We start from the raw sequence: 22601 nt of genomic DNA, 5'->3' as shown, positions 1-22601 counted from the left end.
TGTGTGGCCCCCGTCTTGCTGGTTCCCTGTAGCTTGCGAGATTCTCTCTGATAGCCTTGTTCTTGCTTACAGCGGCATTAAGCGCACAGCTTCTCTGTCATAAATCTATCATTTCATCCCACTCTCCCTCTCTTGTCCACTGAGATCATCAGCAGCTTGCAGAGCCTCTTTCCCCCCTCGAAGCCACATCCGAATCTCAAACCTTTGTATCCCCTGTGGTGGAATGAACTGCCCATCACTGACAGTGGCCTCCTCCTTAAAGGTGTTTTATACTGATGTAATTTTTTATTCTTCACGCTCCAACCGTTCCTTGAGAAATCACAGGCTCGAGGGACAGAGCAGACACAAACACCTTCAACATATGGCTGGCAATCAGCTGCCATTAAAGAGGAAGTTCAAACACACCTGCGCATCAAAGAACAGTGTATTTGAGGGAAGAACAGTTAATAATTATGCCAAAAGATGAAAATACACACCAAAAACCATCTTGTATGAGTTCAGAATGAACTTTTCCTTGGAATAATTTTTCATCTGACACAAAAAATAAAGCGTATTTAGTAGAAGAAATAATAATTCACTCTTTAAGCCCATAGGCTCTAAGAGGCATTAAAAGGAAAAACCTTTTTAGTGTAATCAAGTCACCCACTTCAAACCAAGAAAAAGGTCTCCATTGCAGAGACTCTGGAGAATTTAAATGTCAAAATGTGCGGCGTATTCAATTTCAAAACAAGTGGTAAGTCTTTCACCTCTCAGCAAACAGCTCGGCTTGAGAGAAAACTGTAACATGATGCTTGCTCTGTGTGAGATTTCTCTGTAATGTAGATGTGCGAACAAGGATATTGTGTCCATGGTGCTTCTCAGTAGGTGAGATAGACCACCATAATTCCGAGAGAGCCGGAGGTTCACACAGAGTGACGCCACAGAGGGGACGACTCCTACTGAAATGTGCTTTAGGCCGCTGTCTTAGTGCAGATCTGTCTGAATGACTGAGACTGACAAACCCCTCTGTCAGCTGTGTATGTGTCAGTGCAGCACACACACACACACACACACACACACACACACACACACACACACACACACACACACACACACACAGTGGAGCAGAAAGAACAAATAGCATACACCTGTCGAGCAGAGCACCGTGTCAGACTAATGCGAGGAACGTCAGGGGAGCGCACTGGGAGAGTCTAGTTCATATCAACAGCTCACAACAAATCAGAGCTGAAAAGGGTGAGGGAGTGCACCTGGGGACCACACTTGGCATGGACAGACTGAGATGAAGAGTGCACGCTCGTTCAGCTGCCTGCTGATGCCAACGTCTGATCCAAGGTATCATTTCCACACCTCCTGCCCCGGGACAGTGTTCTCGCCCAAAATCACTGGCAGGATGTCAGCTTCACTGGATGATAATGAAAGAGTGTCAGTCCTGTGTTCGGAGAATGAGGACAGATGGCATTAATAGCGGCTTACCGTGTCTCAAACGCCCTTACTGTACGTTGTGGCCCAGTCCCAGCTTTGTTCAGCCTTTAATTTTTATTCCATTCACATTATAAACCACACTCATATATGCTGCCTCTACATCAAGACAGTGTTGATGGATATAGAGTGTGCCTGAGACAGTAATATAGCAGGAAGCGGTTTGTTTTTCGCCCATTCTTGGTCTGACTCAGCTCTGCTGTTGTTGTGTGAGCTTGATTGGAAAAATACTGCAAATAATATTCAGTCGCTATGAAAACAATAACAGCACAGGGGCTTGCTAAATATGTGCCACTAAATATTTCATGGTGTGTTAATTTGGAAAGGAGAAAACCAAATCAGCCAGCAAATATTCATTATCATTTAGGCTGTTTGCATCTCACATGCAGTGATGAGAGGAGATTAATTTTCCCAAAACTTTACTCAAGTAAAAGTAGAAATACCACATTGTAAAAAATATATATAAAAACCTTGCAATCAAAATGTAACTTAATCAAAAGTACTGTCCATAAAATGTACTTTGAATGGGTTATATCATTTTCCCTAATGAGTTCATGGGTAAGTAGCATTTTACTATTATACCTGGCCATAATACATATTTATATATTGTTGTGTAGTTTAAATTATAACAGTGTATTTTACTCTTTGAGATCATTTTATGCTTTTTAAATACATTATTTCCATCTGAAATGAAGTGGAGCAGATATAGAAAGAGTAAATACAACTACATCAGAACCGTGCTTTCAGTACACTACTTGATTAAATACACTCAAGCGTTCAGAAACAAACAAAACCAGGCTTGTTTTTAGCTTCATGACAGAGCAGTTTTATAATAATCCAATCACCTCCACTAATGTAATTCCTCAGCTACTCCTAAAACAGAAGACTTTCATGTCTAATTGTTATAATAATAATTCTCTCTTAATTTTTTTTTTTTTGTGTGTGTGTGTGTGTGTGTGTGTGTGTGTGTGTGAAAGATATAACACCAGCAATCTGTGCAGCTGCAACAAGGTTTGTGGGAACACTTGAGAATTTTACATAATGCATGAAGCAGCTTATGATTTATAGCCAACTGAAGGTGTGGTATACAGGCTCATGCATAACTCTGCTTCCTCTGTTTGGAAGAGAGCCTTTGTTTTCCGGCGCTCCTGACCTCTGCTTGATCAATGTGTGAGCATAACCTGCCTTGTCAGAGCAGTGAGCCCATTTCTTGTAGGTCATGTTCATGTTCGCACATTAACACTCAACATTCAGGCTGTTCGAGGGCAGAGAGGGGGAGAGAGAGAGAGAGAGAGAGAGAGAGAGAGAGAAAAACACATGGCCCGAGGGTTCAGGGTGGTATTTTCATTTGATGCTCTACTTTTCAGTTTGAGATCTGGATATTTTTGAAGATTTCTTTTTTTTTCTTTCTTGGGCCAAGTCCACAGCAGGAATCTCTCAGTAACATCCTCCATTAAACTCTGACTGGATGGGATTTCTAATGATGCTGAGGCAGGCTGGGAGGTGTATTTTACCCCCCCAACAAAGGCAAAGTAATTAGCACCGGTGAGGTGAGGCCCTTTCCTTCTTGTGGTGTGTGTATCAAGGGGGATATTTAGTGATTACTTGTGTGGATTGGGTTTTTTTTTGTTGTTGTTGCTGTGAGAGGTTTCCTTAAAGAAGATCAGAACTGAGTCTTCTCTCACTCCATGCATCATTTCTCCCCTGAGCTTCTAATTTTTGTCTTTTTCAGAAAGGATGTGAAAGGGTTTCTGGTGCAATCCACAGTACTGTGAGTGCCCAACAAAAGTTCCAAAGTGTCCCTGAGCAAGGATACCTAATCCTCACATATGTTTGTATCAGCATAGTCCAAAGTCACAGACCGGAAAGTAGCAAAAATCAGCTTGATCGAATCAAGAATTTGCATCTTCAGCCTCAGTTTAAGGACCAGAGGATGCCAGGGAAACCTGGTTTAATCACAGCAGCAGCGGCAGCACAAGAAGATGAAGAAAGAGAAGAAGTGGGTTTTCCCCTGCACGTAAAATGCAGCCTGCTTCAATACCAGACAACCCCTGAGCCCATTCCTCTGCATCAAACAGGTGGGATGAGGGAAGCCAACACCAGGGAGAAGGTGTGAAGATAAGGAGAGCGGAGAAGGAACAGAAGGTAAATGTGGCAAATGGGAAAGTGTGCATGTGTCTGGAGAATACAGAAAGAGGGCGGTTGTCTCCACAGATCACTGAAAATTGTGTATTTTGTCACATCAAATTTGACGCCTGGACCTGTCTGTGATTGGTTGGGTCCCTTGCCACTCGGCTGCATGGGGCCAGTGATGTTGCATTGTGTACATGGAGGTCCAGCCCTCCTCTCTCTCTCTCTCTTAGGGTGCTATAAATAGGGGGGGAGAGAAGCCTCAGGCTCTCAGTGTAATGAGATTAAACCAAACCAGCCTCAGCTCCCAGTGTTTTATTGCGCTTTATTTCAGTTTCCATTCTGTATTTCAATATGTATAAGAAAGATATTGAGTGTGGCTGCTTCTGCGTGCTTGACAGAGTCCATGTGGGAGCATTTTGGTTGTGCATCAGTATGTCTGTCAGTGTGTGTTTGCGTGCATGTAAATGTGTGTGTATTTGTGTATAAGAAGGCAGGTAGCAGCAAGAGTGAGAGATGGAGTGAAAGACTGGTATGTGAGTATGTGTGTAATGTCCTCATTTTGCATCCTGCAGGGCATGGCATGTCTCCTAAAGATGCATTCCTCATGATGGTAAAGCGTTTGTCACCATAACATTGTGCTGTCACGAAGTTCCATCCACTGGCTTGAAACTGTCATGAATCCCCCCCCACCCCACCCCCACCCACACACACACACACACACTTTGCTTCCTGACTTTCCAGTAGTTTCCATGTTATGTGTGCGAGGCCCGTCTGTTGCTGCCAGTGGAAAAGTAATAGTTAACCACAGCATGCACACTGCTCGTGCATCGCTTTTGTTGAATCCTGATCTGTGAAAACGCAGACTGCGAGAGCTGTACTGGCACAGCTATTGTGGCTGAACGTCTGTGTGTGTGTGTGTGTATGAGCATGTGCTTGTGTGAACGCTTTTGTGAGACAGAAAGCGTCTGGGGACATGCAGAGTGGGAGACATCCATTCTGTTTGGACATACTGCTGATTCTCACAGCCCGACTCTGACGTTTTGGAACGGTCTGCTAGACTCTCCGACCGCCTCTCCTACCACGACGCTGAGGCCTCATTACCCAATCACAGCTTCTTCCTCCATCATTATACCATCAGTTAGGGAGCACTTGGCTCCCCAGGTTCACTCGATTCTCAGCTGATAAATATATCTGTTACTCATCTCTTGCTTCTGTTCCCATTAGCAGGGACTTAAACATTGTCTGCACCTCAACGACTCATCATGAGAACACATTCATCAGTGGTCAAAGGAAAAGAAAGACAGCAGCCTCTTCGCATTTCTAACACGCACAGCTAAAAGCAAAATGTACCCATCTTTTAGAATTTTGTTGACATATCTTCTAGCTGTTATTTAGCATCATCAGTGCAGCAACCTTTCCAGCTTCCTTTTTTGACCAGATTCAGATAACAAAGCATGCAGGTGAGGTGGACAGGACATGTGGCTTTTGGTCAGACCTGGTCACTACAAAGTGACAGAATAAAGCCAGACAGATGCTGAAAAGTTCAAGCTGCTGGCGTGACTTGACGTGAGGAAAAGGAGCGGAAACAGAAAGGGCATTTGTATTGGGAAACATTTTTGATTGTCTAAAATCACAGTGCATATGCTTCCAAAGAAAAAAAAAGAAGGGAGAATGTGAAGGACAAGAGGGCAGCAAATGACATAAGAATAAAAATGACAGACAGATTGACTCATCAGACAAGCATGTCGCATTCACAGCCCTGCTGCAAGGCAATGGCCCTCAGGCAGTTACAGGACAAATGAAGCCACACAGATAATCCTGCCTTTGCCTCACTAATAACATCTAACTGCTATCTCGGATAATCACACTGATTTTCTTATTGTTCTCTTTCTAAGATGATTCTCCTGGTTAACGCCTATTATAACAGCACTAGACTATAATTGGAGCACAGTTTGGCAATTGTCCTCATTAAATTTATGGTATATTTTATCTCCAGGGATGTAATTTACCTAAATGTAAAATACTAAGCTTTTGATTTAGCAAAGGATATGATGTTATTAATCGTTTTAGGGTATAAACTTGAATGATATGAATGCATAGCCTGCATGATAGTAAGTGTTATGAAAACATGGTATTTTCAAGCAGTTGTGATTGCAGTTGCAGTTTTTTTTTTATGAATAACAGTTGATCAAATGAGTGTGTGTGTGATGTGAAGGGGTTGTCATAACATGAGTTTTGGCTTCAGCATGCAGCTGTTCAGTGAAAAAGCTATAAAAGCCACAAAGTCCTCAGAGGGAGGAGATGGCAGTGGATGCACAGGGTCAACAAAATGTCAGACTTGAGCATTCCTACCAACAGTTTCTAATGTTGGTTTCTTTTAACCGTGACCACAATTATTCCCTGACATTTACCATGTAGTTACTATTGTAACCACAGCAGCATTGCATATGCATCTTTCCCTACTTAAGTTGTTTTTGTGCCTGTACCTCATCAAACCTCAACCATAGTGCTGTGTATTTCTGATGCAACTATGTTGTCCTGTTGATAGCAGCATCAAATCAGAAAATATTTATACAGGTACATGCCCTTCTGGAAGGCATTTGTTGGAACTTGACAGACTGTCTAGCAACTGAAGAGTTTCCCTCGGGGGTTATAGGACACCAAAAACTGATTTACATTCACCAGCTGACATGCTACCAGCTAACATGTTGGCATATTAACTCTAAAGGGTGATAATATGTCAGTGTTGTGTTCACAGCTTGTTTCAGTGGCTTCAAGCAGCCAAAAAAAGTCAGTTATTGTTTAAGGAAAACAGTAAAACAGGTGGTGTTTTATATTGCTTACTGCATATTACTGTTGCTTTCCTGGTCATATTAATCACCTGGAGCTAGCTTTCAACCACATTACTTTCTAATTCAGTCACTTTTAGCATGACCATGGGATTGAACATGAAAGACAATACAGGAGGGAAGCAATTCATCGGTGGACTCATTTCTGTTTAGCCACGCCATGACTGCATTAGAGGATAATTCAGAGCATCGAACTAAATGGACCATTTCGCTGTGTGTTTAAATCAGCCTTGTATGCTCTTCTCACTCAGCTGCATCCTGCCTGGCATTTGTTTTTGTACCACATTATATCAGTAATTATCTATCATTCCAGGGGTAATACGCAGCCAACCATCTTTGTGCAGGAGAATATGTATGACGAATTGGATGCCAAGATGGCTTATTAGTTTGCATTTCACTTTTTGATTGGATTAAATATGACAGAACTTGAAATTACAGAAAGGATATGGAGATTTTCAGACCATGAAAACACAATGACAGGCGGACGGACGGACAGACAGATAGATAGATAGATATATATATAGATAGATAGATATATAGATAGATAGATAGACTCGTACATTAGCCAAGAGTGGCAGACTGAGTGAAAAGACAGATGGAGGGAAAGATAGTGAGTTGGTGAGGATGAACAGAGCCACAGTGACACAAAGGTAGCTCTGGATGACTCACACTTCTCTCTCTCTCTCTCTCTCTTCATCTCTCTCCAGTCTGGATTAAAATAAAAGAGGCCCAGCAGCCCCAGCCTGCAGAGAGGGAGTTACGCTCCATCTCAGAGATAGGGTGATGCGCTAAAAATACCACTCCTTGTGTGGGCTTGTTGGGGGGGGGGGGCACCGCAAGGGGAGGGAGGTTTATGGATTTGGTGGTATAGTAGCGAGACGCCAGTGATACGAACTACTCTTTACAGTCCAGCTCAAATCGCATTTCCAGCCTCTCTCAGCCCATTTCTTTTCTCATCATCTCTGCTTCACATTGTGCACTAATTGGGTTTTGTAAGTGCACTCTTCCACTTTCTAGGAATGCTGGTCAGTGCAATTAAAATCTAGTTCATTACACAGAATCCAGCCAGATACCGCTTTTATCTTGACCCTCGTTCCCTCTTTCCATCACTCCCGCCCTCCCCTTTGCAAGCATCTCCTCTCTGAGACACTCCATTAAACATCAAAAGCAAATCAATATTATCCTGTTGCTCTCACTGCTGCCGAACAGTTACTCTCCACATCGAGGAGTTCGTCTCTCAACTCCTAATTTATCTGGATGCTAGTGGCAGGAAACTAAACAGAGCACCAAGTGAACATGTTTCTCCATCTGTCATCTCACAGGGATGGTTCTCTATGTCAGCTGATCCATCTGCTTAGCCCAGCCTCAGTCTTTAGCAGAGAGGAGGAGAAATACAGTGGAGCTCCCATAACACAAATCTACAAGGTGCTTTTTGAGAGGAATGCTCATTAAGCAAACAGTTCCTCTGCTTCCTCCCCTGATATTCGGGAATCGGGAAGGCTGGTTATAAAAAGAGCTGTTGGGAGTCACGATTCTTAAATACTTACCTTTTGCACTAAATGGCCTCTGGGGGTCATGGGGAGGATTTACATATAAAAGGATACGGAGCTCCATAGAGTAAGGAGGATGAAGCGTGAGGAGAGTAGGAAGAAGCAGGAGAAGGATCAGTTTCTGCCGGCACTGGGTGTGCCCCAACTCAGTTGTAATTAATCATTTTGAATCTGTTCAGAGAAGGGTAAAAGAATGAGAAAGACACTCTGATAGGAACAGGGATGGACAGAAAAAAAGACACAGAGAAAGAAACTGAAAATAATATAACTATTCTGTTGAGCTGTGCTGACCTGTGCTGACCCCTGTTTCTAATACATGCTGCAGTAGTGCAGGAGACAACAGCACAATAGTATGCAGAGATACAGTGCAGTCAGAACGTACTGTTTTTCTTCCTTTGGCTTTACTCCAAGATGATGACTATGAGGTTTAAGTGGTGACTTTCAGCTTTATGGGTCTCTGAGGGTGTTCTGGGTGAACACTTTTAGCCAGATAATCCTTTAGTTATAGGACACAACAGCAGGCAACTACGTTGTTCTTTTAAATGGCTAACCAGTGAAATATTCTTGAGTGACTTGGCTAGTCATCTGACCTTAGTCCAACTGAGCATGTGTTTCACTTCCTGAAGACCAGACTGAAGGCAAAAAGGCCACAAAACAAGCAAGATGTGAAGATGGCTGCAGTACAGGCCTGGCAGAGCATCACTGGGGAAGATACCAAGTGTGTGGATGCTAAGGATTTGCAACCAAGTATGAAATATGATGACTATTCTTTTTTTTTCTGATGTACTTTGTGAAAATTTGGGTATTAAGTACCAGAACCATTCATTTGATGGATGAATGTCCTGCCAGTGTCTGAGAATACTGTAATACTGTGGGGTATCGCCTGGCGTGGATATTTGAGGGGGTTGAAGTTAGTAATTCTTCACTTTGACCGACTGACCAATCAGAGAGGGGTTACAGGAAAATACGTAGAAATGCTCGTTTCTTATTGGCTGACACGTCTCTATCAATTCTTTAATTAATGGGTAAACCGTGCCAAACATTAGGTGACAGTTAGTGAGAAAGTGGCTGCATGAACTACGTAGTTTTAAAAAAATACCGGTAAAGGGTTTGAAGCTGAAGCACAAACTTCCTGTCATGCTGAGCCAGGAAAGCAAGGTCTGTAAATGTCTATTTAAGCTCCAAGTTACAGGATATGCATTGCACCGTAGCTCGCTGAACCGCTAGCAATGTTAGCTTAGTTGTGCCTCTCCTCGGCTAGCGACAACGAGCTAGCTTAATCTCGTGTTAGACAGCAAGTTTTATATTGTATTGGTCTGCTAGTCCTACAAACAGTGAGGCAAGTTGCATGACCAGTCCCAACTTTTTCTGGTTGTGTCATACATGGACAGGTCAATGCAAAGTGTAAAACAAAGCTGAAGTGGAAGACATTGTCAGAAATTGCCTCTTTCTCTATGTATATTTACACACACACACACACACACATATTTATATAATTATTGTATTTTCCTCCTTGTAATATTTTAGGTGGGAATTGGGGTCCATCAGCAATTATTTTGCAAGTTGTGACCATTTACTCGGTTACCTTGAGTAGTTAGCTGTTTTCAACTCCTGTTTGTGAAACTGCCTTTGCATTATGGGTTTTGAGGATTTTCCATAATTCCATCTAGTAATAATGGTAGTAGGATTCTGAAACAAGGCTAATTTTGGTTTGAGATATTCAAGTGGCTGCAATATTCCTGTACAAATTATATGGTAAATCAAATCCAAACCCTTCCCTGTGTCTCTAGTTTTACAAGTATTTTAATGGAGAAGAATCTGGGCTCAACTCCTGATGGTTAACTTAGACTTAGACAGACTTTATTGATTGTTAACAGTCCAGCTCCTGTCCCTGTACTGTTGCATTTACAATTTAACACACATCAGCTGTGTTGTGCAGATAGGCAATGTCACAGAGTTGCACGTAAACAAAGTTGAAAGTCGAGCAACCTGGGATGCAGACACAGCAGTGACAAAGTGAGTCGGTCTCCACCTGAGGAGAAACTGCTGTGACTTTAGAGATCTGCTGATGGTGATTTAAAGTGAAGGATGCCTCTGGTGGGTTTCGAAGAATACAGAGTGTAAAATAATCCACAGAGCCCAGATTCCTCAGGTGAAAGAAAACACAGTGCTAAGAGCTTTGTGTGTCTAATATGAACAACTCTACCCGGGCGGAATTTATTTTGTACAGTGCATTAATATATTAAGAGGGCTGTCCTTTCACAATGTGGAGGGCCTGTTGCTGTGCGGAATAAAGGCTGATTATCCTGTCTAGTGTAGCCCATAAAATAAATCCCTTTCCTGTGGCATTTGCCAGGTGTGTGATTGTGGCCAATCCCTCCGGGTTCTTCCTGAAAGGCATGTATTCTGCACTTTCAGAGGCTGCGGCCGGCTTTCTGTGTTCGGCCGCCCGGAGCTGGGTCGGTGATCCTGTGGGCAGGATAATCTGCTGTAATCTCCGGCTCTGTGATCTGACCACGGCGCAGCTGAGAGCTAGATGGGTGGGAGAAGCTGCGCCTGGAGCGGACAGTTGGGGGGCAAACAGGAGAGGGGCAGCTTGCCAGGGCAGGGCTGAAGGAGGTCAGGGCCACTGCACTGTAAAAACATTATTTTAACCTAAAAATGATCGGGAGTACAGGAGTTTGATCTGTTTGGTCATTAGATGTGTTAATGTGAAGACTCTTGAACTAAAGATAAACCTAAGCTATATGCAAATAACTGCTCAGTCATCTTAAGTCAGATCTACTTTCGAGTTGCATTAGTTCGTTCAGTAATGATAGACTTAAGGTTGTAATATTCCATGCACATATTGTGTGGATAGCCAGATTCAGTCCGGTATTAATACTGAAATGTGGATCTCACTGCTGCTCTGGTGACTTATAAACTGAGAATGTGGGGGTAGGGACTGAAGTGGATTTGAATTTTCATCAGGGTTAGCATTGTTTTCATTTTTATCTGAGAAAATATCTGACTCATCTGTGATACACACATGAAAAGACTCATAACAAGCTTCTATCACGCAACTGTATTCAAACTGGATAAAGCGAGGGTTTCTGGAGAGCTTCAACTCCGATGTGAAGTATGCTGGGAAGTATGCTAATGAGATAATGATGTTTCTTAACTCACATAATTTGATGAGTTGAATGAGCGTTCAGTAGCCAGGTCAGGAGAAATCACAACGCTTGAATACTTGACTCTGAAATTTTATTTAGTTCAGTTAAATTGGTGATAAAATATCAGTTGATTTCACCAGATAATAAGATTTTACAGTGTGGCTACTGACCGACCTGTCTCTGTTACACCAGCAGTCTTATCACAGCCCACAACTGTTTATTCCTGCTGCTGTGTCCTGTCTTGTATTTTCCCCTCCTCCATGTATGTCATCGCTTTATTCTCATCCTGGCTCTGTAAAGCTCCAGTGGCCACATGCCCTCCCTTTGCCCGTGTGGCGCGGCGCCAGCACTTTCCCTCCAGATCTTCGGCTTCTTGTGCATCGTACTGTAAATGTCGGCATTAAAATGGAAGCAGACTTGAGCGTGCCTCTGTCTGTTCTCTCTTGTGATTGCCTGAGAAGCGCAGAGGGCAAGCTGAGGCAAGTGGAGATGGCAAGCCTTCTCTGAACATGTCATTTGAGATGTGTCAGTTACGGGCATGTTGCCCTAAAAGCATGCCCCAGCCTGAGTGTGCCTAATAATAAAAACCCCTAATGTGCTCGATAGATCTGTGGCTGATTCAATCTACAGCACTAGAGTACAGCTGTGATTATATGGTCAGCCTATAAAAGTAGCATCCTTTCCCAATTTGCAAGTCCCCACTCCTCTTCCCTTCAACTCCCTTCAATGCCACCCACCACACTGGTAGCAATCAGCCAGGTGCTAAATGCCTGGGTGAGGCACAGCTCATGGGTGGGTGGAGGGTGTAGCGGAGGGGTGTTGGGGAGATCGGGGGGAGGGGGGGTGTGAGGGGAGGTTGAAATTGCACGTGGAAATAAGCATCTGTGCTTGCTTGGCAGAGGAGGAAGCGGGGGACAGGAAATAACTGTCATTCCCCACTGAGGCTGAGAGTACGGACTCTGTGTGTGTGTGTGTTTGTGTGTGTATGTGTGTGTTTGTGTGTGTATCATGGGGAGAGAGGGTGATGGACACAGGCAGGTTAATCATTAACTTAGTGAAGTGAAGAGAATGAAGAAATGGGGTTGGGGGGAAGTGGGAGGGCGGCTGACTGGGAGTGTGTGTTTTTTTTTTAAGTGGCTTAAATGAATGAGCGTTGGCTCATCCCCTCAGAGAAACCTGATTAACGACAGCATACAGTGTGATGGTAGGAAAGGAGAGCTGACACCAACCAGACTATTGGGAAAACGCTGATGTGGCAGCAGCTCTCCCCCCAGCCGGGGCCTTCACTGTGATGATTGTTAATGAATAATCGATGGCAAGAGAGGGTCAATGGAAGGGATGTATGTAAATCTCCTCTACACTCTCACACAGACTTATAGGTTTAATTAAACTAATCGCTGCACTGACTGGCGGCTTCCAAAGCCCTTTGAAGCCTGCCGTATTAATGACATGAAATCAAGCTCTGTCTTTTGTTGCAGAAATGTGTGCAGAGAAGGAAGAAAATGAAGTGCTGCTGCAGAACAGTCCAATTTCCCCAGCTTATTCTGCACACAAGGATTCTCTGAAAGACGATGCACAGCCTTAATTTAATAACCAAAGTAGTACTATTAAAGCTATACCTGTGTATAGGACTTCTCAGACAAAATACAATTCAGCTGGATGTTAAACAGCTGTTGAACATGTGATAAATGAGCTTTACATATTCCAACTCAGCGACCACATCTCTCAGTCATGTAAGTTGAATTGGAATCTTATTGTTAACATATCCATTACCACAGGTTTGTCTCTGGCGTGCGTCACCGAGCCTCAGTGAGTTAACAGAGTGAGGCAGCTCAGGTAGCAGGGCTACATGAGAGACGACAGCTTTAATGTGCTCCTCTCCATCCTGACAGAGACCGTTTGTTATCTCTCCATAAGAAGGAGTCAGTCAGCTGGCACAAATCCCGTTCCCCTCTGAAACCTCTGATCATCATGTCATTGTCCGCAGCGATACACTCCAGGGACACTGCATTCACATAATGAAACCAAGAGAGCTGCCCACAGCCCGGCATATAATCACCCTTTAGTGTGTGTGTGTGTGTGTGTGTGCGTGTGTGTGCACGTGCATTTAGTTTGCCTCTTTTTTTTATAGCGTTTGAGTGAAAACAAAAGCTTCAGCGTTAATGCTCATCCGTGTGTGTGCGCTGAAGTGCAACATGGGGGTGTGTTTTTTGCCTCTGTGTGTATGTTCGTGTGTGTGTATGCGTCCACGTGTGTGCATGAGTCACTTTGAGAGGTTTTACCAGCTATTATTGAGCTGGGACTCAGTATTTAATAGGAGATAGAATAATTGTCTCTTCATCAGCTCTCCAGAGATTACAATAGTAACTGTCATGTGAATTAGAATTCTTGACATTTTCCCAAAGTCTGTCTTTGAAAGGCACTGTTCTAAGAGGCTGTATGTGAGGCCTTTTCATAAGCGACTTTCCAAGACGAGCTCCACCATCCGTCCCCAGTGCATCATAAACAAACGGTAGTTACTCTCAACCAGGAAGAGAAGGGGAGGAAAAAGAGAGAGAGAGGAGAGAGACTCAGAAGAAAGGGTAAACTGCTGAATGTGGAAGGCAGGGGGAGAGAAGGAAACAGCTTGACAGGGCATCTTATCTTCACTGTGTTCCTCTCAGTGCTCAGGCTTTAAGCTGCTTGCTGAAAGGTGGAACACTGAATTCATGCAGCAGGTTTCGCTCTGTTTTTTTCTTCTGCCTTTTTTTTGTGCTAGCTGTTCTTGCAGAAAAAGGCTGAGAGGAAAAACAGCTACTATTCACAGGTTGTCTCATTTGCGCTCTCATTTTGAATGTGCAGAGTGTAGGTTTATTTAAATTCAAAGCTATCAAACTTTGAATATCTTTACACTTCGTGTCTTCTCAGATAAACACACAAATGCTGGTTGTCAAACAGAAAAAACACATACACGCACACTATTTAAAATGTCCAATCTGTATTCCAAACACTGACAAAAGGTTAGCCCCGCTACCAAAAACAAAAAAGTGTTTGGAGTGAGTTTTCCACTCAGATGAGCAGAAATTATGAATTAGATTTAATTAAAAAAAATAACGGCATGTAATGCTGTGAAATATGATTTATTTTTCTGCACGCCAGACATTTAAAAGACCTGAATTTTCAATAGGCATTTATCCTAATTACCTGTGCACAAAACTTTTTCCACCTAAACTTTTCAGTTATTATGGGGAAAAAAGTGTAATTCATAAAAGTAAGTACAAAAAAGGTTACTAGAGTAAGCTTTGCATAGTTGCTGAGAAGGTCTTAAGCAATACTTTAGTAATTTGCTCATCATTCCTTTCGTCTCTCTCTGAAGGAAATTGCCACACTTGCCTTCAGTGATGTTTCCAAATGTCATTTTGGTAATCCCAGGGTTAATGAGGTAGTTACAAAGCTATTAATCAATACCTCCTGTTATGAAACTAATAAATAACACTGTAGGAACTGTACTGCCAGCAAACTGCACCTGCAGTGGTTCAATAGCTCCAACATAGTTTTTATTAACACTGCAGTAAAGTGCCTCTGCATTTTGAGTTGTAGTGTGTGAGAAATGCAGCCATGATTGTGGCTTGAGGCCGTCTTGCACTGCTATCTTGGATGTCATCACTGAATTAGTGGTGGTTGACCTAATGCACCTTGTTTGAAAGCTATTTCATGGTCTAATTGATGCTCATGGAAAATATTAAGGTAGCACTGTGCCTGTTCACATCTAAAGGCCATGGAAAGTGCTGTTGGTGAGCAAGGCTGTTGATGTCAAAATACAAAATGTTTTGGGCGCAAACCTTGCTTGCTCTTTAGTGGAACATGTAAACATTTACACAGGGGTATGAGTCAACCCGTTTTCTCCTGACTTTTTTTCTCTCTCGCTCTCTCTCTCTCCCTTTTCTCCTCCTCTTTCTGGGTTGTTCTCTATCTTCTCTTTAAATCCTCATTACACAGACTCTCCGTGTGTGTTGCTGCATACTAGTGCCTGTGGTCTGTTACTCTTACTGATCAGCCTTCCTGTTGCTGCAGAGGAACTGTGAGCAGTGAGATAAGGGTAGTGAGAGCACATGCTTGCATTCGGGAGGTTAAGGGGGAGGGGGGGGGGCGTAGTGAATAAGTAACAGATACGTGAAGGGCAAAAAGGCAAGCTAATTAGGAAATTAACAGAGGTCATTCCGGGTTTCCTGGTGGTTTTTCGCAGCACGGGTGTCAGGAAGGTTTTTAATGTGAGACCAGAGCAGAAGCAACTTGGAGACCGGATGGGGATAGAGGTCTGGTATAGTCTGGCAGGTCCCCGAAGAAGCAGCAGCAGCAGCAGCAGTAGGACTCAAACAGAGCTGAGGTGGTGAAATATCAGAAAAGTTCCCCTTCGTGACGCTGTCATTGCTGAGGAACAGAGAAAACCTTAAACAAACCTGCGCGGGCAAGGATTAAGGAGACCCGCATTAAATCCAGGGAACAAACTGAGGGTATGAGAAGAGGGGGAAACTGGAGTTTAAGCATCCAGGGCCTGAGGATCACAGTGGTGGATATGCATGTTGATGCACTTTGACTCCTCTGGCATGAAACACGTGGGAGAGCAGGACTAAAGGGAGGATCAGGCTTTGTTATTAGATCCTGCTCTGGATTGAGGACACTTTGCAACCACGTACGGCAGGTGCTGCGGCTCTGTCTGCCTGAGACGTGAGTCGACGTACTAAAAAGTAAATGAGGAGTGGGGGTGGGGGGACTGCGTGGGAAGGAGACAGCCATACAGAGCGAGACAGCCGGCTTCAAGTGGAGGCTGGGGGAGTTTTCTTTAACTGGTGTGCTAGCAGGGCCGAGCTGGCAGTGATGAGTCAGAGGAAGCTGACACGACAGCTGAGGTTGTGGGAGAGTCCTGAGGGTCCACCTCCTGCGTCCTCTCTCACCTCACCTCTGTCACCGGGCGATCAGTCTCGCGGACACGGGGGCTCCGCTCTGTTTCGGCGAATGAAACTGAACCGCAGTATTCAGGAGCACAGTCGCTCATCTCACTGTATTTGCAGGTACAGTTCTGCATCCAAGCCACTGATATGTAATATGGCCCAGTCCTCACTAACCTTTCTTTTTACATTAAAAAAGCCTGTTCCTTATCATTTCAGGTGAGGTGGGAGGAGTATTTGTGCAACTGTAATACTCACCAAAGGAGATTTCTGAGTTAATAATTCCATGCACACACTGTAATAACCCTTGTCAGATGGATTTAGATTTTGGGAAGTGCTGAATTCAGAATGCTGAAGTCTTATAATTACTCTCAAAGTTTGCAGAGAAAAAATAAAAAAACTGGGATTAGCGCGTGCAGCTCGCAGAGGGTCCCCCTGGCAGATATTTGTGATGTGTTTTTCATTACTGGGGAAACTTGTTTAATGATAATTTGATCTGTAGTCATAGTCACAAAGCCTTCTGGGGGAGAGGAGTGGCTCCTAATTGGCCAATGTAGAAGTAAAATCTAAAAATATCACACTTCATGCTTAATTTTAGAAGTTAAACTGAAAGCCGTTCACAAACTGTGTTGACAACCAAAGTTTGAGAAGTTTGGGAGGAGTGGGGAGGTGTTGTGGAGATAAAAGTTACACTACATTAAAAATAGATGCAGCAGCTACACTGCAATCTACTTCCCTGTCTGTCCTTGTCATCCCAACATTTGACTGCAGCCTGAAAGTGACAATAATATATTAATATTACTATGCATGGAAGTCTTGTAGCTGTTTTAGTGAATAACAAACCAAATAACAAGTTTAGCAGTAGACTTTTCACAAATATTGTCAGATAAATTGGTATCTGTCTGCACTGCTGCTACAGAGTTCTCCATCATTTTCTCGTTATGTGATGCCAAACCCTAAAACCCTGTTCAATCAATAGTGCCTTCATTTCTCAGCTGTGAGATCAAATCTTTCTTTCATCTCAGAAAAAAGTTAGTCTGAGGTAGTTTTTGTTGAGGGCTGCTGGAGAATAAAGGCTCCATGACTGCAGGTGTTAGTGAAAAAGATACGAGTGTAACTCGAGAAGCGTGTTGCCGTGTCCCCTTTGGCTAAGCTCAACTGTGAATGGATCTGGCAGATTAGTTTCTTCCTTGTGTTTTGGGTTTAATGTTATTAATCAGCAGTGCGCAGGCCTGATGCTGTGTGGACATATGCTGTATTTCACTCTGAAACTGAAAGCAGAAGACATTAAGAGGACTCCAGATATCCACAATTCAAGTCAGTAACAATGCCTGTTAATCACTTCCGCTGTTTGGATGCTAATATCCACCTTTTTCTCTTGTTGATGATGTTTCTTGATGGTAAATGAAGTAGTGTTAATACTCATGAGTGCTCTAAGAGTTTGTTTCAACCTATAGGTCTAAAAGAGACCTTAATCCAAATCAAAAACTTCAATCACCCTTGTCTTCAGACAGACAGCTTTGGCCTAGAGAGAAGCTGGGGCTGATGTGGTTCATTTTGCTCACTTAAACATGACTCGCTCCAAAATATGACTTGTCAGTAAAGTGTAATTCTCAGGGCAGCCTGGTGGCAGTCTGCCAATCCGAGGCCACTGGAGAGTCACAGCTGCATGCGTCTGTCACATCTCTATTTCTTCAACTTCCTCTTTCAGAAGTGTACTAAAAGAGGATGGTGTGGGTGCCTTGTGTTTTGGGTGTTTAGGTGTATCTTGCCACTCTTTTGGTGTCACTGTCAGATAAGCAGCAGCGGTTTAAGAAACATGTAAGTTAAACATAACAGATGTAAACCCAGTGTCCTCCTCTGTACTCTTTGACCCCTCAGCTTTGATTCGGAGAATGGTCCCTCGCCAGGCCGCAGTCCCATGGATTCGCAGGCGAGTCCTGGGTTGGTGCTCCACCCTTCTTTCCCCCAGAGTCAGCGTAGGGAGTCCTTCCTGTACCGCTCGGACTCAGACTACGACACGTCCCCCAAAACCATGTCACGCAACTCCTCCATCAACAGTGAGGGGTAAGCATGAAGCCATCACCCTGGATCCATCATGTGGCAGACAGAGCTGAAAAATGCTTTTTTTAAAACCCACAGCATCCACTCACACACATGCACGCACACACACCACAGTGACTGCACATTATCCCAATCAACACAGCAATGGTTATGATTATAATTATGCAAGCATTATGCTAATGAAATCATGATGAATCCTCTTAACATTAACTGTTGTGCTCTGTTTCCTGGCTCGTCTCTCAGTAAGTTTAAACCACCCAAAACCTTCCATTAGTGTGTTTCAGTATTATTGCTCTGTTTAGATCCACATAGGTCTTTGTAAACACCCAGCTCACAGATACAGCCTCTCATATAAACACTAATACTGAGCGCCTCAGCTGCCCAAACCACTCACATTCATCTCATTTGCCACTTTTTTTCCCTCCACCTTTTGTCTTGCAGGCACGCCGAAGACATGATCGTCACCCCTTTCGCTCAGGTATGTTTTCCTTCTGCACCTCCTCTGACATGTCTAATTGTTGTAAATAACTAGAAAAGGTGGCTAATTAGTGCAGTGAACTTGTCCCCCCCACTCCCTTCCTCCCTCCCTTTTCCCTCTTCCCTCCTCCCTCCTTCTTCTTTCCCTCCTACGCTGTCCATCCATCCCCCAGGTGTTGGCCAGCCTACGAACTGTAAGAAGCAACTTCACCATCCTCGCCAATGTCACAACACCCACTAACAAGTCAGTATCATGCTGTCAGACGCCCCTTCCCCCCCCCCCCCCCCCCACTTACACTCGTCACGACTGTCTGCTTTGTTTGTAGTGTGTGTTTGCTAATGTCTTCTTCTCCCTGCTCCCATGGGGAAACACTTTTGCCATCATGATTAACCGGTTTATCATTATCAGCCTATGCTCAAGGAAATCTGCATTATTTGGCATCTCTCCAACTCGCTGGCTGAGGAAAGAGTGTAGAGAACAAGTGTGTCTCAGATGTATGTCCCTGACTCTGTACCCAGACAATGCAGACGGTCAATAACACTAAAATTATTTTCCTTTGTAATGCAGTAGAAGGAGCTAGAGTTGGCAGGCTTTTAGCTCCACGTCAATATGATATATAAAGAAATGCACCACAGAATTATCAGCATCTATAATTATGCAGTGTTGTGCCCTGAAAATGCCTCCCTCACTACACAATTATGAAACCATGAAGGCTATTTGAGAGCAGAGCAGAGCTCAGGCTTTGTCTTAGACTATTTTTGGATACTTCAATATTTGAAGTGAAACAGGGGAATTTTTATGGACCTTAAAAAATTCACACGTTGCAGCTTTATCCAATTTTAATACAGACATGCACTCCTCCATTTGTCTCATTTTGGGGGCATATAAATGAATAACATACATGAAAATATTTATATCCCCTCTGTGAGCCAAGCCTTTTGTTGCCTCATCTTGTAATGCTTGAAGTGTGTGTTGTTCCCCAGCAGGGGGCAGCAATACATTTTTCTTCTTCTGATGTAACGATCTGTTTGTCCACAGGAGGTCACCAGTGACAAGCCAACCCACTGTTCCCCAAGCTACACTCTCTGGTATGTTGTCGGCTAATTAAAAACTTCTAAGTCCAAAGTGTCCCACAGTCCCTTCACACAGCTTTAAGGACACACTATGGCTCCCATACTCCCTGAAAGCATTATCAGTAATGAAAATGACTGCAGAACATCTCAGAACATTATGTGGCCATTACTGAAGAAGTACTGCATACATTTTAAAAGACTGAATAGATCTTTGAAATTATATATATATAATATATAATACTAAGCTACAATAGATTTGTTGATTAAGAAGGCTTTTTATGTATACAGTAAAGTATCATGAATGTATATTGTGATGTATGTTTATGTATTCATGTATGAATAACTTCATTTTCACATTTTCAGATTTTTATTTTCACTGCACATTTAAAGAGTGTGATCAACAGATATATATATATTTGTTTCTCAGCTGTGTGCAGTCATTTATTGTGCCCATACACACTTCTGATGTTTAAAAATTACAATGACATGACATGACATGTCAGTCTAATTTAGAATGAGTTCTATCATATGTTTTGATTTAAAATGATAAGTTTAAGTGTTTTACTCAGCTGACTGTAAGGAACTGTAACAAATAATTTAGATTTAATTTTTGTATAATGCTATTACATGTATTTAGACCTGCATCAGTTTTAGAGTAAGATGTAAATGAATTTTTGTGTTACTTGGCTGACCGTAATTTAAAATAGTTACCTGTCTTACTCTTTTTACAAACATTATATTCATACAAAACAAAGAAACAGCATCAGAAAGTGTTATTGTTTATATTAAAAGACTTCTCAGTTTTAGATTGGTAACATATCACATTTCTAATTTATGTTGGTGGATTTGCTTTTTAGTGTATATTTGGATTACTGGTTAAAGCATTATGTTTTCCAAAGCAGCATTATAAATGCATGCACTTTTTTTTATCACCAAGATGGAAAATCCAGTTAGTCAGATTATTGAGCCACAGGACAGGACCTTAACAGCTCCAGATCATTTTAAATAGAGAATATTCCAGCAGGTTGTCGCTGCTTTTATGCCATTATTTTTCTTCTACTGCTGGTTTATATATTCTCCTCTCTGTCTGTCCTTCCCAGAGGAGACATACCAGCAGATGGCTCGGGAGACTCTGGAGGAGCTGGACTGGTGTCTGGACCAGCTGGAAACCATTCAGACCCATCGCTCAGTCAGCGAGATGGCCTCCAACAAGGTGCACACCTGTCCACACACAAACTTGTACTTTCACTGTCCTGTCTCAGTGTTAACTCAATGTGGCGTCAAGCTTCTTGATGAACAAATAATAAATTGTGTATTTCATGGTTCATGAGAATATTACACCAGTTAATGAGACATGATTATTAATGGGCAGCAGCTGTGTCACTGAGTGTACAAAATACATTATTGCTGACTTCTTGTTCAAGCTCTAAGCTCTTTAGGGAATACAAACAATGCAGCCTCACCGAGGTAAATTATTGAAGTGAAGGGAAAAAATAACCCTACAGGAGTAGTGTGTAAAACTTACTCATTAACAACACTGCATTTGGGTTGTAAAAGCCATCATCTGGTTTGTTCAGCCTCTTCTATTACCTGTCACATTAATCCTTCTTAAATTTCTTTCTAATCAAGTAATCATATGCTGCTGTTTCTTCTGTAGACAGGGTCAATTTGCAAAGGATTGTGAATTAGAAATAGTGTTTTGAAACTCTGCAGTGTATTTCCTAGGTTTATTTGTAATTCTGTGGTTGTAATTGTATTGATAAATAATTAATGTGGCCTGTACCACATATGTGGTCAGCCATCTTTTATGGCATTTATTAAGCTAAACTGACAGACATAATTGGTTGCTGTGGTTAAGCATTTGTGTTTATAGCTGCAAGACGTGCTGTGAGGTTGTACTGGATTTTGATGCATTTTGCACCACTACATCTACATGTCTGTATGTGTGCACATGGGCAGGCTTCTTAAGTATGCATGCATTTGTATTTGTGGAGACATGGGGACAGCGAGAGAGAGTGGGAGAGAGAAAAGGGAGGGAGGGTGACTGTCTGTGGGTGGGGAGGAAATGAGAGGGAGGGGGAATGGGTCCTGATGCTGATGTTTCTGCTGTAACCTTGGTTGCTATCGAACAGCAGCAGGGTCTGCCCTTCCCTTTTACTCATTGGCTTGCCACTCTGACCACAAGCCATGTGGTTTGGGCAACAACCAATAAAATAGAAGCAATGCTCCTTTAATAGTGGCTGGTCTTAAAGAGACAGCATCTTGTACCCTATTTGTTTTATTCTAGAAAATCTTCCCATGTTGCACTTCACTGTTAATTAATGGTGGGGTTCTTTGTTTATGATCAGTCAGGCTTACGATGACAGGACTGAGGGAGCGATAACAGCAGAGTGCTTAAAAGACATCGCGTGTACGTGTGTGTGTGTGTGTGCGTGTGCGTGTGCATTGTATGTGTGTGCACATACAGTGTACAAAGAGAAGTCTCTTGGGGTAAATAGTCTCTACGAATATGTTGCTGCCTTTTAGCAGCCGCAGCTAAGCTACAGAAATCCTCCACACTGTGCCAACATGGAGGTACACGCATGAATATTCCCACTCCAGTCTCTCACTCTTACTCACACTCTCGCTCACACACATATTTTCGACAGACGTACATGCTGTCTTGTCGCACATGCGCACTCCGAGCAGAGGCAAGCACAGACACACACATGCACGCGCCTGCAGCCACACTGCCTGATTAGCTTGCGAGAGCTGTCTACAGCATCCAGGGAAATGGCGCAAGAGGCAGAGCATTGGAGGAGGAACGGCAGCCTAAAGCGGCAGGATTAGACCTCTGGCATTTTGGCCAGCTGAGGCATGGATTGACTTGGAGCAGGGGACCGGGCTACCGAGCTA

General features: G+C 43.0%; 1 protein-coding gene across 4 annotated transcripts in view; it reads left to right on the top strand.

The window, feature by feature from the left end:
* The window catches only part of pde4a (phosphodiesterase 4A, cAMP-specific), a 40049-nt gene that overhangs the window by 6000 nt on the left and 11448 nt on the right, over positions 1-22601 (top strand). The window contains exons 1-6 of one of the 4 annotated variants that reach the window (XM_018705009.2): positions 9048-9169; positions 17973-18158; positions 18597-18633; positions 18806-18876; positions 19672-19721; positions 20807-20919. In XM_018705009.2, the coding sequence (XP_018560525.1) occupies positions 18013-18158; positions 18597-18633; positions 18806-18876; positions 19672-19721; positions 20807-20919 (417 nt within the window). In that variant the 5' untranslated portion in view covers positions 9048-9169; positions 17973-18012. Of the gene's footprint in view, positions 1-9047; positions 9170-15200; positions 16215-16581; positions 17409-17972; positions 18159-18596; positions 18634-18805; positions 18877-19671; positions 19722-20806; positions 20920-22601 lie in introns of those variants that run through there. The other 3 variants (XM_018705007.2, XM_018705011.2, XM_018705008.2) reach the window with 3 other exon arrangements.

The sequence above is a fragment of the Lates calcarifer genome, linkage group LG11 (genome assembly GCF_001640805.2).
Source record: "Lates calcarifer isolate ASB-BC8 linkage group LG11, TLL_Latcal_v3, whole genome shotgun sequence".
In the NCBI taxonomy this organism is placed as follows: Eukaryota; Metazoa; Chordata; class Actinopteri; family Centropomidae; genus Lates; species Lates calcarifer.
This window is presented reverse-complemented; position numbering and strand designations above follow the sequence as displayed.